The sequence below is a fragment of the Scophthalmus maximus genome, chromosome 19 (genome assembly GCF_022379125.1).
Source record: "Scophthalmus maximus strain ysfricsl-2021 chromosome 19, ASM2237912v1, whole genome shotgun sequence".
Taxonomy (NCBI): domain Eukaryota; kingdom Metazoa; phylum Chordata; class Actinopteri; order Pleuronectiformes; family Scophthalmidae; genus Scophthalmus; species Scophthalmus maximus.
In genome coordinates, this window is record NC_061533.1 from 8,608,501 (window position 1) to 8,625,448 (window position 16,948).

Sequence of the window (16,948 nt, forward strand, 5' to 3'; positions counted from 1 at the left end):
GGTTTGGACTGTTGGTCGAATAAAACAAGCAGTTTAAATAACTTGGTTTTCTAAAAAAAAATCCCCAATTACTTACACTTGTGTTTTCATTTTTATACTTTATTTTCTATTTTATTTTTATTTGATAATTTATGTGATTTAGCCTTTAGACACTGTTCATGACCTACTTCCGTTTTTGTGATTTATGAAAAGCTACTGCTGAAACATTGCACTATTGTTTTGTGAAAGTACTCTATTAACCAATATCTTTATGGGTAAAATAGTCAATGTAGAAACGCACAACTTTTACCCTGAACGACGCACAAGTTCTTCACAATTACAGTTGAGAAAATGTGCTTAGTTACTTTCCACCCCTGTCTTTCGGGGCTGTGTTAGCGTGTTAGTGTCCGCTAATATACATCCAGTGGGCGATGACAAAAGAAGATGACCAATTTGAAGGATGTCACGACTGCCTGATCGTTACCTTGAGCTGAAAGTGAATTCTGAAATGTTTTGTTTGTAACCACGGGTCTGATATTAACCCTTCCTCCCATCTGCAAACCGAGGTCCTTAGAAGCCAGGACCCATCAGAGTCGGTCCGTTCGAAACCTGTTTGATTGAAATTATGAACAGTTCAGTTTTCACACGCATAAACCCACCGTGCTGCAGTTAAACTGTTAGAAATACACATAAAATGACAGAAAATTAACATATATCCACATTTTGTCTGTGATTATTAAAAGTGCGAATGATTTTCCCTCAGGCGTTATACTCGGACTGCTATTGCGTAGTGCCGACTCGGGCTGTGTGAGTGTGTGCCCCTTGACGAGAAGCTATAGGATTAGTCAAATAGTCCCCAGACCCCGTCTCTCTCCTCGACCACCTCCTGAAAACATTCGCCACTCACCACTACCGTCGCACGGACGGTGGTGTTGTTCCGTACGAGTGCTGATAGTTGCGGTGCTCCGTTGCGGAACAATGTTAATAATGCCAGTGGCTTGGAGCAGAGCCGGGAAACTAACTAGCCAGATGAGCTAGCTGGCTAGCGCGCAGCCGGACTCGGGCTCGACGACATAATAGGCTGCTGCTGTGCTTTGTGGGAACACGGTGTGCCGGTGGTGTCACGTCAACTCGGGGGGGGGGTCTTAGCTGGCGGGCGACAGCATCTCTACCCCCGACTGATCTCCAGACATTGGCCTCTGTTGTGTAACCGTCTGCCCCGTTCGTGGCACCAGCTCACTTGCTAGCAATTTAGCCGGTCCCCGGTGTGTTCGCGCAGCGCCGCTCTCATTGCGCCGGCTAAAAATACACTTCCTGTCCCGTTGTCGGTGCCCGTCCAAAAGCGGTGGGGCCACTCCACGTTGGACTTGTCTTCGGCTTCCCCCCCCCCCCTTTTTTTTTTCTTCTGGTCGCATCGATCGGAGTTAGCCGCTCTACATGGTCACCACAGTGGATTCAAGGCGACTGGAAGAGCGAGTCGGACCGCGGCGCTGCGAGCCGAGCTGGCCTGATCTAACGTCACGTCGCACCGGCTGGTGGGCTTCGGGTCCGATCGGTGGTCCAACGTCGTTTTGCCCCGATGGCCCTGTTCTGTTGTCAGTAGTGATATAACAGACCTCGGGCCCGTCCGGGTCTTGCACGAGCAAAACTTTGTAAAGGTCAAAAGGGGGGAAGAAGAAGAAGAAGAAGAAGAAGAAGAAGAAGAAGAAGAAGAAGAAGAAAAAAAAAGCCCCTCTTTTGTTTCCACTTGTCAACTGGCTGAGATCGGCGAGGCAGACTCCATCTGCCCGGAGCAGGACACCATGTCGGAGGACAACAACGCAGACAAGTTCATCAAGGTAATTTGAACTAGATCAAATGTGAATCTTAGTTTCAAGTAGAACTCACAGTCGTTGTTTCTGCGTTTCACAGAAGGGATCAGTAATGGCCTTAATCTGCATGAAGTTCAAATTGAAGTGGTGAAACGACACTAATGGTACATGCTGATGTTGGGATCTGTCTTGGGATTGGACAGGCTGATTCCTACTTCCTTTGTTTTATATTTGGATTGGTGTGTTACCTCTGTCAACATGAGCTTAATTGCCTATTCCATTTAAATAAATGGTTGCAATGGAGAATGCTCCAAACAGTACGGACCCCGGCACCCCTCGCCTGTGTGGAGCGCCTTATACACAGTAGAAATGTGAATTATGAAACGTGTGTCATTGGAAATTCGCGCTCATTCTTAAAGTCACTGTGGGGCTCGGGTCCATCTAGCAGGGTCGTGGTCACCATGGCAACATTTCCATTTGCTCCTGGCCCCGGGATTTGCTCCTGGCCCGCTCCTGTCAGCGTGTCTCTGCCAGGGCAACTGTGTCCACAGTAAGATGTGATCTCAAGTGGCCCTGGCCCCGGCTCTCGCAGTCGGGAGAGAAGTAGATACTGGAACCCCCCCCTTCTTGTGCACAGGGGCCATTATCATGTTAAAAAGATTAGTGGTTCAACTGGCTCACCCAGACTCTCTGGTGTCCAGATCCTTACACATTCCGAACCGAGAAGTTATTATGGTAACCTGCGGTGCACACAGCTGACTTTCTCAGAACAGGTTAAGAGGATTGGAACAAAGTGTGTAAACAGCCGGTGTCGTTTTTTTGCCTAACCTACCTGACCGCTCCGCAGGAATCAAGTTACAGAGATCAAGTTGGACTGGCGAGCAGAGAGGTTGGGAGGAGACATGGTCCCTGTTGGCAGTGGCCTTGTGTTGGCCAAGACCATGTGTCTTCTCAGGAAATGAGGAAAAGGGCTAATTTAATAATTTTACCATCCTAGGTTTGAGGTATATGTGAGTCACTTACTGCAACCATAAACAAGGGAAGGATCACTTGACAGTTTTTATGCAAATACCTCACTAGGCTGGAAATATTGACAAAGCAAAAAAAAAAGAAAAAGAGTCTTTGTTGGATGGAAAGCATCCCATCCATCGTCAGTGGTCCTTTTTATAGACAGCAGGGACTAAGTTTACCCACGTGCAGCCAAGTCTTCTGTTTGTCAAGAATAATCTCTGTGAAAGATTAGCACTCGTGAATCTCGACAGGTGATAATGGATTACACAATCCAGTGCTAATTCAAGGGGGCATGCATTGTCCTCTCACTGAATAGAAAGTCAGCCATCTCTGAAGACTATATTATGATAAACGGCAGGTTGGGTCGATTGATCTGTGCAGTGACAATGAATGGAAATGGTCTTGAGTTTTTTTCTGGGTGGTAGTGGGCACTGGACTGTTGATTGTGCTGCATGATGTAAACCATAATGATAACTGTGAAAAGTAAAGAGGATTCATAATCGCAGTCCTAGAGTAGTAAAATATTTACTTCTGCACAAATGTTTGCCTCCTTTTTTCTTTTTCTTTCAACCATTTGTTATGCTCTCTGTGTGGTGTCCGCACCCAACAGGAATCATCGATTCTGGACGAGTACAATATCAACTGGACACAGAAGTTGGGAGCCGGCATCAGTGGACCTGTCAGGTGAGTCTGAGAGAGAGAGTTGGTGTTTCTCCGCTCTCTAAATGTCACATATCTTTTTTTTTAACTGTTGCCGCTGGGCCAGTGTTGCATTGACAGAACGGAACAAAATTTGTTTTTTTTTATCGAACTCGAACCAGAACAAGTAGTATTGCATGACCTTGACACGTCGTCATGGTATCTGTTTGTGATTTAGAAATCAATTGCTGAGAAACTGATAATCTTATTGGAGCTGTCATTTTTGGACAGGCATTGTTTGGGATTGCAGAAATCATACAGGGAGAAATTTGACATGCTTGGTTATATCCAGCTGTGTGGCGAGAGCCAGGATCACTAGTCTTGTTTTCATGTGAAAATAGTACATCGCGACTCTGCATACTTTGAGATCCCATGTAAGGATTAAAGAGAGATATGATATATTGCCCAGTCCTTATAGTGCATGATAACAACACTGTTGTAATGCTGCTGTGGCGTGCGTAAGATGTAGTAGATCTTGCAGCCACACTTTTGGCTTATACTGCGGGACTCACGTATGATTTCACCTCAGATGTAGATCATTTGGTAAACTGGCCTGTTGAGTAGACAAACTTTCTGTCTGCTGCTCACTACATGTTTCCAATGGTTGTCATGAATTACTCCTCCTGTGGTTTCATTGCAACGTTGTTCACTGTGGCACAAGTTCACCAACACAGTTTGACCATATAACTTGACACATCAACACACTGAAAATGTGAAAGAGCAAGATGGTTGTCACTTAACAGACTGGACCAGCATCACAGCACAAGGCTTAATGTGGAAATATTTTGTGACAATTTTTATTGGTTTGATTGCATCCAGCACAAAACCCTCCAACCCCTGAGTGGGGGGGGTTGTAGTTGTAGTTTTTGAAAAGTCTTCTCTTATGTCATAATCATTGGAACTGATGATTCAAAGCAACAAACATTTTTTCAAAAGCTGCAGATCTCAGATCAAATAGCGGATGCTTGTGAATGCACAAGGTATCAATCCTAAGTGTTCTTCCCTCTGCATTCTTCTCTCGAATCATTTCCACTCTAATACACGTGGAGTAATACACCACAGGAAAGCACATCATTCTGAAATGCTAACAATAAGACGCATGACTACTAGCCTTTTTACATTTAACCGTTATGCACCAAGTGCTGTGGTGAATCTAGAAGGCCGACCAGAGTTGCCATCAGACTGAAAAACTCAGCATTGTGCTGCACGCTGAATCACCACCCGTCAACACCAGTGTTGTTTGCAGTATCTCTGTCATGTTTTGACATTGGCCCGGTGATGGGTACATCTGTTTTCTCCTATTTAAACTGCCCATGCGTGCATGGTTCTTCTTCTTACCTCAGCCTTCACTGACTTTATCTTCTCATAGAAATAACTTCTGACATTTGTTCAGTTTTCTACAAGGCGTCACGGATGGGCAGCGGCTATTCTGCGTACAGTTGTGTCCCATTTATGCTATGTGCAGTTTCTTCAGTGCAAGTCCGGCTGCCTCGCCGATTCCAGCTGTAATATGTCAATGTCTGTCACTGATTCCCAGCTGCCCGTTCTGCACTTTGAAGCCACCGCAGCCAGATCTAGATCAGGAGGGAGCAACCTGTTATTTCCTTATGTGTACACTTTTGGCCTTAAGTGACAAGATCACTGAGAGACTGACTCATCAGGCCTCCATGTGAACTTATTTTTAAACTCTATGATTCATGCTGTACTTTTCTCACCCTGTTTCTTTATTTTGATGACTCTGCATTTCACTCAGATTCATGGAGACATTTTTTTCTCTTCTAATTTGATCCCACGCTCACCTCTTTCTGCCTCATGACACATTCATGTCTTTTGACTGTGCCAACCCCCCTCCCCCGTCAAACTGTAATTTATTAGGTAGGTATTGCTTTCCAGTGGACTGAACTTTGGCCGAAACAGAATGTTTCTCGCAGTAATGCTTTAATAGTGTAATCTGAGTTCCAGGGCCAGAGGTTGCTCTTTCAAAGTGAATATTTGAGTCATTGCTGCTCAGAGGAGGGTGAAGGAGTTAATGAGATTTAAAAAAAAAAAAAAAAATAGAAATTGAAAAGTACATCCACATTCTGTAGTTTAAATTTGTACTGTTGCGATCCTTAAGTGTAGTTTGAAGAAGACCACTGCCAACCATGTCAATGTTAAATATACAAGACCCACAGAGGATTTTCTTCAGTTTTACTCCTGCTACAAAGATGCAGGCACGACTCAAATTCCCCGCAACAAACTGTGATGTTGACAAAATACAGCTCTGAACTCCTGATAGTCAGCTGCTGTCTTGTCTCTGTGTTTATTCAGTATTTATTTCGCAGAACATATCACCTAGACTTAAGCACGGGTGAAAATGGTTTATCAGCTGTAAATCAACATTCAAGCACAAAGAAACTTGAAAACATTGAAGTAAAATTAGAAACCAACCGCAAGTTTTTGTGCTGTGCTGCTAATCGTTGTTTACTAAGTAGATTAGCTGATCAACAGAAAATGAATCTGCATCTCCACTGAAAACTGTATTATTATTTCTTCTTCGAGTAAAACGATAAATTCCTGAGTTGTGGCTTCTTAAATAAGAATATTTCCTAGCTTTCTTAGTCTGTGGGTAAAAATGAATATCATTTTCTGGCTAATTTTGTAGAAATATGTATGAAATGATGCACATCACAACCACATAATTTCCAGTTGATGGACTGATGCCGCCATAAAACCATTGAGACTCGTGGGTTGATGGGTTTGATATTTCTCTCGATGTAAACAACATATGGCTTTTCACAGCTGCTCTCCACGTTTCCATGTCCATGTTACTGACAGCAAAAAATGACCTCTTCTCAGGACAAAGCAGGATTATACATTTCATCAGACTACACGTTGTCCCACATTGATCCAGCTGTGTTGTGTATTAGTAAAGACTTGAGACCGTAAGCGCTGTTGCCTCACAGCAAGAAGGTTCTTAGTTCAAACCTGCCGGCCAGCTGGGGCCTCTCTCTCTCTCTCTGTGTGGCGTTGGCGTGTTATCCTCTTGCCTGCGTGGGTTTTCACCGGGGTACTCTAGCTTCCCCCCCACGGTCCAGGTTAATTGGAGATTCTTGTTTGTCTGTTTGTCGACCCTGTGATGGACCGGCGACCCGTCCAGGGTGTCAGCTGGGATTGGCTCCAGCGTCTCGGCAATCCTCAAAGGATCATCTGAAATGGGGGAAAAAGTGGATATATAAATTAAATGACTTGACTTTCTGTTGATTATGTTTACAGGTGAGAATGTTGGCATAATGTCAAGCTGTTTATTTTATGTACAGACACAGCGAATGCCTTTTACATGACACATGAAACACTGTGTTACCTGCCGCACTACAGAACTACTACTTATCGATCCTTTACACGATCACACTGGTGACAGACATTTTTGGTTTGTTGACTCATTGTTTTCCCTCCTGTCCAGAGTCTGTGTGAAGAAGTCAACTCAGGAACGCCTGGCTCTGAAGATCCTCATTGATCGCCCCAAGGCCAGAAATGAGGTTAGACGAAACCCTGCCATGGTCGGGATTAACGCCTGTTGTTTGTTGTCTGCGGTCGACGCCATATCAATATGCGTTGCTCTGTCTGTCTGCCTGCCTGTTATCTATCTTTATTAATTCCTGTTTTCCTTTTCCTCATCAATCTGTCTCCCTGCGCCTCTTTGTCTGCAACTCTGTGTCTCCCTGTGGTGGAACAGTTTGTTTAGCAGCCTCTCCATGTCATTAGCAGCCTTCTGTTTTGATCAAGCAGCTCAAACGGCAGTCGAGCTGTGAGACATGCAGTCAAAACAAAGTGCTCTCAGACTTTTATTCACACAAGCTCTTGCTGCCGAACTGGAAAAGGTGTCACTGACAAGCAAACACTCTGACACTGATTATTGTAACCAGGCACTTGTATCATCTTTTTAATATAGGTTGTTAAGGTTTTTGTGTGTGTCATTTAAGGATGAGTTTGTTTACAAAGGTAACACTCTCAACTCTCTCTACTGAGAGTGACTCTGCATAATTATGCATCAATGCAACGGGTTAGTTGGAGGACGCCCTCTGTATTGTCGCCTGCATAATTTGCAGTTTATAGAATCTGTGTAACTTAGCAGAAATTTTGCAATGACCATTGTGACTCAATGTAGATAGGAACCTATTTCTCTTCCACTTGTGGTGTCACAGCTCCTCAGTTCCCTAGTGTCCAACAGCAGAAGTAAAGTAGCCATAAACAAGGTTATTAAATCTACAGGAACCAATATAATACCACAAGCAGTAATACATAGAGGTGGTTATTGCACATTGAATTTCTGTCATTGCACATCTACACATTGTGTTAGGATTTATAGAATTATATAGCGATTTTTGCTATATTATTACTAGGGTATCACTTTAATATCCCTTGGTGTATTATATAAGTCCTTGTGGGCAATGTAAAAAATGTTTTACTGTCATTATTGGATCAGAATTTACTAAGCCTCCATATAAATTTGATATCAGGATATAAAAGTTAATGAAATGATGGCACAGGCCTTTTTCACAGTAGATATATTTTGACTTATCACAGTAGGATAAGCACAGACATAATTAATGACATTAATAACGACTCTGTTCTATTCAAATATCCCAGTGACAGGGAGCCAGCGTGCACAATACCAGGACCACATTTTATTCTCTCTCTTTTTTTTTATATATACACCTGTGCTTTTATATCTGCCAATATCAACATGAAATGGCCAATATCTTTTTTGATTTATGACTTCAAGTGGGCAGAGAAGTGCCAGAGTTTTATGAGGACAAGTAAGAGTGATTGTATCAAGGATGGGATTCTGTTTTGTGCTGTAGTTATTTTGCATGATAACAAATAAACTAAGTGACTAACTCTTTGCACTCGGTATTTGATTGTGTGCTGTGCAGGTGCGTCTCCACATGATGTGCGCCCACCACCCGAACATCGTGCAAATCCTGGAGGTTTACGCCAACAGTGTCCAGTTCCCGCATGAGTCTAGTCCAAGGTGAAGAAGCGTGTCTGTGTGTTAGCTGGTATAGCTTAGTGGGTTACACCACTGACTATGGTACAGAAGTTCGGTGTTTGATTCCAGGTCATCCCAGTGTGGGCCCTTAGAGCTACCTGACTCGATGATTGTTGCTTTCGACAAAAGTTTCAGCAAAGTGACTGTTGTGTGTCTGTGTGGGAATTTGTTTGTAAAATACATCTCCTCTCTTTCACTGGTTCCTCTCACCATCCACAACTCCTTTTCTTGTTTGTGTTTTTACAGAGCGAGGCTTCTAATAGTTATGGAGATGATGGAAGGTGGTGAGCTGTTCCACAGAATCAGTCAGCACAGGCACTTTACTGAAAAGATGGCCAGCCAGGTCACTAAACAGGTAGGTGCAGACACATAAACACACACCGCGGCAGTGTATCAGGAGTTGACAAGCACCGCTTCTCTTTAAGTTCTCAGGATGCGATTTTGTGCTGTAAATATTGATTTCTGGTTAGTCAGTCCTTTTTGCCCAATAGTGGATTTCTATCCTCATAATTCTGCCAAGATTCGTCCGCTGGTGGCTTTCTTCTGTATGTCGTGTCTGAGATCAAGCAGCTCAGGGAGCAGGTTATCAGTGAGGAAACACACATCGGCTTAAATCAAGGCTGTTTAATAATTGTGTTGACACACACACACACACACACACACACACACACACACACACACACACACCGTGGTGGCTGAGTCTGATGTCTCTTCCTCCTATAGATCAGTCAAGCCTTGGAACACTGTCACTCCCTAAATATTGCACATCGTGACCTGAAGCCAGAGAACCTGCTCTTCAAGGATAACTCTCTGGTAAGTAGCTGGAAGTGAACTACTGCACAGAGAATAGATAAAGACACATGCTGCATTTTTGGAAGTACACTTTTGAGTTGATTAGTTGGTCACACAGAATACAGTATGCTACAATTGAATATAAACTTCGCTGGACTTGGATTCTGCAGCCGGTTCTTTGCTTTTCGAGACACTGAGGAGAAAAGTTTTGACAAACCGCGGCCAAGATGATGTTGAATATTTTGGCAGCGCTCTGCAGTTACGCTGATAGACATTGAAGTCCATCTTTACTCTGGCAGCACCTTCACTGATGTCCCAAATGTATTGCAATACAAGAAACCCTATGAAGTGAAACCCCATGAAGCCACTGAGATATAAACAAAGTCAAATATTTGATAAGAATCATGAATAAAATGTGTCTCTCCGCCCGCTCTACATTCATGCCTCTCACTCTGTGTGAATCTGTTTTCCACAGGATGCTCCTGTTAAGCTGTGCGACTTTGGCTTTGCCAAAATTGATCAAGGCGACCTTATGACCCCTCAGTTCACTCCTTACTACGTAGCACCTCAGGTGAAAATGCAAACATAGAGCACACATAACATGTTTCTGGCTATGGGACATCATAAACATATCAAGGATAATTGAATTATTATTGTCTTGATCTTCTGCCACTGTCGCTGCTCAGGTACTTGAGGCTCAAAGAAGACACCAGAAGGAAAAGTCTGGAATTATACCTACCTCACCCACTCCTTATACCTATAACAAGGTGAAACCCATGTCCGTTGTCCATGGCAGTTGAAGTGCTGAAAGCCGTCTTCCTCAAATGTTTAGGATAAATGTTTCTCTTCTTTCTCCAGAGCTGCGACTTGTGGTCTCTCGGCGTCATCATCTACGTAATGCTGTGCGGCTATCCCCCGTTCTACTCCAAGCACCACAGTCGCACCATCCCAAAGGACATGAGGAAGAAGATCATGACCGGCAGCTTTGACTTCCCCGAGGATGAGTGGAGCCAGATCTCCGAGATGGCCAAGGACATTGTACGCAAGTAAGTCCCTTACGTTTTACCTCCCTATGTCTCTCCACTGTTGCAGCTGAATCATAAATGGTATGCGCTTCACTTAATTGGTTAAACACTTTTAGACAAACCTGGATAGACTCTTTAGACGACTCCGTAATGGTAAACCCTTTCGACTGACTAAAATGTATAACAACATTTTTTTGTTTTTAAGTCTGCAACTGTATCAGACTCGCATCTTATATTTTATTCCTGTATGCTATTGTCACTTTTATCACCACTAGTCCTGCCTCCTCCCACATCTCCTTCCATCTCTCCTGCCTCCTTATCTGCAGTCATCCCATCCCACTTGTCACTCTCCCTCATTTTTCGTTTCTCTGTGTATTAATTTGTTACACCGGCTCCCCTCCTCACCTGCTCCCCCTCCAGGCTGCTGAAGGTGAAGCCGGAGGAGAGGCTGACCATTGAGGGAGTCTTGGCTCACCCGTGGCTCAACTGCACCGAGGCCCTGGACAATGTGCTGCCGTCCGCCCAGATGATGATGGACAAGGTGAGTGGGTGCAAAAATCTTTGCCTCAGTGTTGTTCGGCCATGCTGCTGTTCCTGAACAATTTGATCAGCAGAGGCCTCCATAGAAAGTGAGTCACCTTTCTCTTTGTTTCTTTTCTGCTGATCTGTCCCAGGCTGTAGTCGCAGGTATCCAGCAGGCCCATGCAGAGCAGTTGGCCAACATGAGAATTCAGGATCTTAATGTGAGCCTGAAGCCCCTGAACTCTGTCAACAACCCAATCCTCAGGAAACGGAAACTACTCGGGTACGATTCCTCATGTGTCAACTTTTTTCCCCCCATCAGCTTTTCTCATGTTATGTTTTAAAACGTTTAGAGACATAAAATATATATATTTTTGTACTCTGTAATCCAGAAACATTGCACTTACATTTAAACTCTCATTCTCTTCTGGGTCTCTGACTTTCCATATAGTCTATTTAGTCTTTGTTATTACACACTCTGAGAACCTGTGTATTTAATAGAATATAAAAGTTTGAGTCTGAAATATGTTATGGTGTCCCTGTCCCTGTCCCGCAGCCCAAAGCCCAGTGACAGTTTCTTCATTCACGACCCGGAGAACGGAGGGGAAGACTCCAACGTAGCGCTGGAAAAACTACGAGATGTCATTGCACAGTGTATACTACCACAAGCTGGTCAGTGAAGCGAGGAAGTTTTAACTAACTACACATTTAAAAAATACATTTTAGTGAAGACATAACTACAAATATATTAAAAAAATTATAAGACTATATTGCATATCACTGTATACTGGTGTGATCTGCTGCAATACAGACACCTCAGGGGACCTCACTGGCAACTTTTGTGTTTTTTGAAATTATTGTGCATGGATTTGGCGTCAGATCAGCGATTCTCAACGTCCGGCTACTGGAGTTCACCTCCCACCAGCACATTCAGTTTAACACCCGCTCTCTCATCATTACTCTTGTGAATAAAATGTTCCCTAAAAATTCTAATTAAGCTGCATGAGCCGTGTATATTAATAACTCGAATGGCGCGAGGCTCGATCGTGAGGTTATTCTCTTGCCAGTTTTAAATTAGCTCAGAGCGAAAAGAGAGCAGCGTCTGAGGGGGAATGTTTTTTGTCTGTCCAGGAGAGAACGAGGATGAGAAGTTGAACGAGGTGATGTACGACGCTTGGAGGTTCAACAGAGACTGTAAACTGCTGCGAGAAGGCCTCCAGGGTCTCAGCTGGGACGGTCAGTACCACTTCACCTTGTGTGGATTCAGCAAACAATTCTGTAACGTTTGATTTTTACCTTTTGTATGAAACAACTCAAATCAAAGCAGCTGTTTTAAATTTACAGTCATAGATATGGATATTTTGTCTTTCCGTTGTATTTATTTATCTGTAATACCTCTATCATTATCAGGCCCTTTTTGCTCTATTTGCTTCAAATTTCTCAGAAGATAATGACTTACACAAACATAACTCAGGAGCCTGTTGTCACCAAAATCAATTGGTAAGATCAAAAGTCAAATTGCAGCTAAAAACCCCAAAGTGATCTTGAACAGAGAGGATTTGTTGATTGATCAATACTTCAGTCGAAAATTGTTCAGCAAATTAATATTGCAATTGAGTTATTTATTAGTCCTTTTTCAAGGCCCCCCTCCCCCCCCAAAAAATGATTTAGTTCCACCTAGAGCTGCAACCGGGTTTGGAAAAAAACACAATCTTAATTTTTCCAAATTTTATGACCTGCAATTTTTTAGAGCCAGAATTGTTCCATTGTCGACCAAACATCAGCAGAAAACAAATCGTCTCACAGTCTCTGTGGCTAAAGCCTGATGGATGATGGAGCAGACGACTGTTTTGTATTGATTAGTTTTACAGCATTACAATCTTGATTCTACGCCAGTTAAAGGAACTTATCGTTAACTCGTCTTTGTGAATTGTTTGCTCCTCTGGTTATATATTGTTTCAGGTGCTTAACCACCAAATCATTTTTTTTCGTTTTCGCAGGACGAGCCTTCTCGGATAAAGTCGACCGCTTGAAGTTGGCTGAAATAGTGAAACAGGCCATTGAAGAAAAGACGAATCTCCAAGAATCTCATTAGCGAAAGATGTTTTTTTTTTCTATCTTCTTTTTATATTGTTTATTATGACCCTTTTTAACCCATATCTGTAAAGATGCTTTTTATGTAAAAATTATACGCTAATATTTTTTGTTTTTCATGAATTCACTGGCAAGACCTATTGTACAGCTGTAGATATATTTCAAAAAAGGACTCATTGGTACTATAATGCTTTTTTTAAATGGACACTTGCAAAGAACATGGAAAAAAAACCAACTATATTTTCATTTTTGCAAAAAAAAAAAAGAAAGAAAAATCAGTGAAAGAAATTATTTTCTGGGAGGGAATTTTTATTAGATGTTTGTCCAAGCGATCATTTATTTTATCCCAGTTGTTTCATTTTATTCTATTTTTTTTTTTTTCTTTTAACCATCCTAATAATTCTATTTATTTAAACAAAGAGTTTCATTATTTTATACCTACTTGTAGCCCGGCAACAGGCTCTAAAGTTGAGAAGCTGTCTACGGTTGTGACTTTGTTCTTCCACACACTTGTCTGAATCTCAGACTGTGTTTAAATTATATGATTTGTGTGTGTGTGTGTGTGTGTGTGTGTGTGTGTGTGTGTGTGTGTGTGTGTGTGTGTGTGTGTGTGTGTGTGTGTGTGTGTGTGTGTGTGTGTGTGTGTGTGTGTGTGTGTGTGTGTGTGTGTGTGTGTGTGTGTGTGTGTGTGTGTGTGTGTGTGTGTGTGTGTGTGTGTTTGTTTGTGTGACTTTCCCCCTGACCTCTGTGTTATCTTGAGGTCAAGGCAGAGTGGAAATGGCGGAAGAAGAAAGTGTCATGAAATGCAAAAAAACAGAGCCCCGATTTTGTTCATCTTGTCACGACCCCTCAGAAGACCAGATAGGCGTTAACAATGGCTGACTCATTTAGACTAACAAATCTTTATTCAAGGTACACTCAGCTTTTCTCCTGATGTTTTAACTGTCTCACGACCTTCTTTAGAAGAGTTCTTGGGCCATAAGTGAACCTCAATTTGAAGCTGTACCGTTTTTTCCCCCCCACAATCTCTCTTGTTTAATTCATACGCATGAAGGAATGAAACGGTTTGTCAGCTTCGGAGGATCGTGTCCGGCCAAGTCAAATGGGAGTGAATTATTTCCCATTTTAGCTACGGCTGAACATTTATGATGTGATTCTCACAGTTCAGTCTTGTTGATGGTGAAACGGGCACAATCTCTGACGTCAAGTTGCGTCCACTGGAATTCAGACCAGGGTCAGTTAATATTTAAGTGCTTTTCAAAGCAGCGCTAGGGTCACATGGAGGTCGTTGATGTCCTGATGCCAGAAAAGAGCAGTTGGAGTTGGATTTCAGTGTCATAAAACTGGCCGTGCTACTGAATGTGCAATAGAGCAGCGAGTCAATCATGTCCTCATAATGCATGCATGCACATGGCAGTGAGATGGCGTGTCAGACCATAGACCCGTCTTCATTTAAATGGTTAGAAGACAAGCAAACGCTCCCTCCCTTTGCTCGTCCTCACTTTTCAGTCAGTGAATTTATATCACATCAATGATTAGCCTGAGTGAAATCTTCACTGCGCTGTTTTGCTCCCGAGCTCTGGTCATTTCTGATCATATTTCTTTCACAGAGCTGTTAAAATAAGGGATCCCTGTCGAGGTGCTTGAACGAGGCCCCGTTGAGCCTAGTGAGCAGCAGTCAGGTGGATGAAAGTGCATGTTCACGTTTTGTTTATTTCAAAAAAGAAATTCCCTTCGGATGAAGTCTTAGGTTAATATAAATGTATTCCTGCAAAGCATAGTTTTCCCTACTGCGTCATTTACTGTGTTAACTATGTGTTTTACTCTTTTTTTTTTTTTTTTTTTTTTCATCTCAATGAAAAAAAAGTATGTTTGTTTTGATTCATTTGCAGACATCGGTGCAATATGTTGTTGCTTTCCAGTGAAAACCACGCATCTCCAATTCTGGTGATTCTGACTTTTTCTAGATGAACTGGAGGGATGAGGTGTTCCTTTACGGATTTTAAAAGAATTCTTACTTCTTCAGCTGAATAAACCATCTAAAAAAAACGAATGAACTTTTTCTGAAAAAGACAAAACAAAAATAAAATAAAAGGGCTTTTTTAACTTTTGAAAAGTTCAGGAGGGCGAAGGTGTATTTGTAAACATGAAGACAAAGTGCAAACTGTCTTTTGTACGTCTGTTTCTCATTTAGGTTTGGCTAACCGAGGATATCGTCGCTAACATGATTCTGAGAGATCACTTTGACTGACAGTTTGTTGGACGGTCTCCCTTACAACCACAGCTTGTGTTCTGAAAAAGGCCTTATCATTATTATTACGTGGCTAAGTTTAACACTCAAATGTGCCTTGTTGATGGGGCGACATCTTCATCCTTAATTGCTCTCATCAGTTAAACCCCCCCCCCCCCAACAAGTTGCAGGACGAAGGGAAAACTCAGAATCATTGAAAGCCGTGATTATTATTTGTCTGCGATTTGATTGTTTTCAATTTGTGATGTGAAGGTTTTCAATTCACAATGCTGGGTATTGATTTTGGAACCATGTTTAACTTCATGTAGCACCTAGAAAAAAATAAAATAATTGGGAAGCCTTTATTTCCCAACTGAGACGTTAAAGGATTAGTTCATGATTTTTGAAAAAATCATATATTTCATGCTGACAGAAAGAACCACAATTCACCATTGCACATGGAGCTTTGTGTTGTACTATTCCTTAAACATGCATAGCTACCACTACTCCAACTGGTTGCCTGGCAACAGGGCCCAGCCAGGAAGTAGTCTGGTACGTTTTTTTGAAACAAATAAAAATGAATGTTATTTAGTGAGCTTTACAAATATGAAGGTTCTCATATTCATATTTAAAAGAAAAAATCCCAACTGCTTCCTGCCGCCTGCTTTTAGAGCTGCAACAATTAATTTACTAAACTAAAAATAATCTGACTGTTGCAGACAGAGATGTCAGTACCTTGGAATATGAGAAGACTGACATTTTACACACTAAAGGACTTGTCCATTAATGAAGAATATATGTGAAATTATTTTATAATAAAAAGAAATCATTAGCTGCTGCCCTATTTGTTTAAATCTTATGTTGGATCATTGGACTGCAACCCATCAGGCGTACACTATTGTACAATCACCGTAGCTTCTAAAACTTCAAGTTGAAACCTGAAAAAAGAATTGCTGCTGTTCTTGGATTTTACTTTGACCATGTGTCTGTGTGGATGTGTAACAATGTGTAATTGATTTATGTTTGCCCCTCTGGCTATGTGTGCGTGTGGGTCGCTTTACTGAATCAGAGCTGCTTCCTCCAACAACATCCCCCATCCCACAAATAAAATGTAGATCCTCTCTGCTCCCTGAGACGGTAACAATGAAAACCCCCGAGGGAAACACACGGTCACGCTCGGGCAACGTTTACCTGCCGTTAGCTGCTCAGTCTGACTCGGTGTCTGACATTCAAGTGAACCCAGCAGTAGACATTCATTTGTTTCCACTCATCACTTCCTCTTATCTGATCGGTGAAGAGGCACTGATTTATTTTATTAATTTTTTAACAAGAAAAGGGGCTACACACTTTAATAAGCACCAGTTACTTCTGTTTCCTCTGCTGTATGTGCAATCATAAAGTACAGAGGTGTTTATATATATATATATATATATATTTTTCATTTTCAAGATGACATTTATTTCACTTGAAGTTGCAATTCCTGTTCATATCGGGGAAAACATAGAATCATTTTTGAAGAACGGAGCCTCATCTCTGCTGTATAACTCGTTTCTTTTCTCGCGTCCGGCACTTATGTAGCATGAACCCAAATCCCTTATGAAGGACTCGCTGTATTTTCTGTCAACACATCTATTTTTTTCTGCCTTTCTTTGGAATGTCATCATCAACATGCTGACTTTGTAATAAAGGAACTCTTTGACTTTTCGACACGTTGGTTTGCAGGGTTTTGTCTTTTCTTTTTCTAGGACTTACT

At 42.1% G+C, this 16,948-nt stretch overlaps 1 protein-coding gene across 1 annotated transcript; it reads left to right on the forward strand.

Moving 5' to 3' along the window:
* The first annotated feature begins 1,495 nt into the window (after positions 1-1,495).
* mapkapk5 (MAPK activated protein kinase 5) lies at positions 1,496-16,904 on the forward strand. Its single transcript, XM_035639654.2, has 14 exons — positions 1,496-1,817; positions 3,412-3,485; positions 6,943-7,018; positions 8,417-8,514; positions 8,779-8,887; positions 9,256-9,345; positions 9,800-9,895; positions 10,011-10,091; positions 10,183-10,370; positions 10,770-10,890; positions 11,024-11,154; positions 11,428-11,543; positions 12,003-12,107; positions 12,872-16,904. Exons 1-14 carry the CDS (start codon positions 1,782-1,784, stop codon positions 12,964-12,966), a joined length of 1,416 nt encoding a protein of 471 aa, XP_035495547.2. The 5' UTR covers positions 1,496-1,781; the 3' UTR covers positions 12,967-16,904.
* The last annotated feature ends 44 nt before the right edge of the window (positions 16,905-16,948 follow it).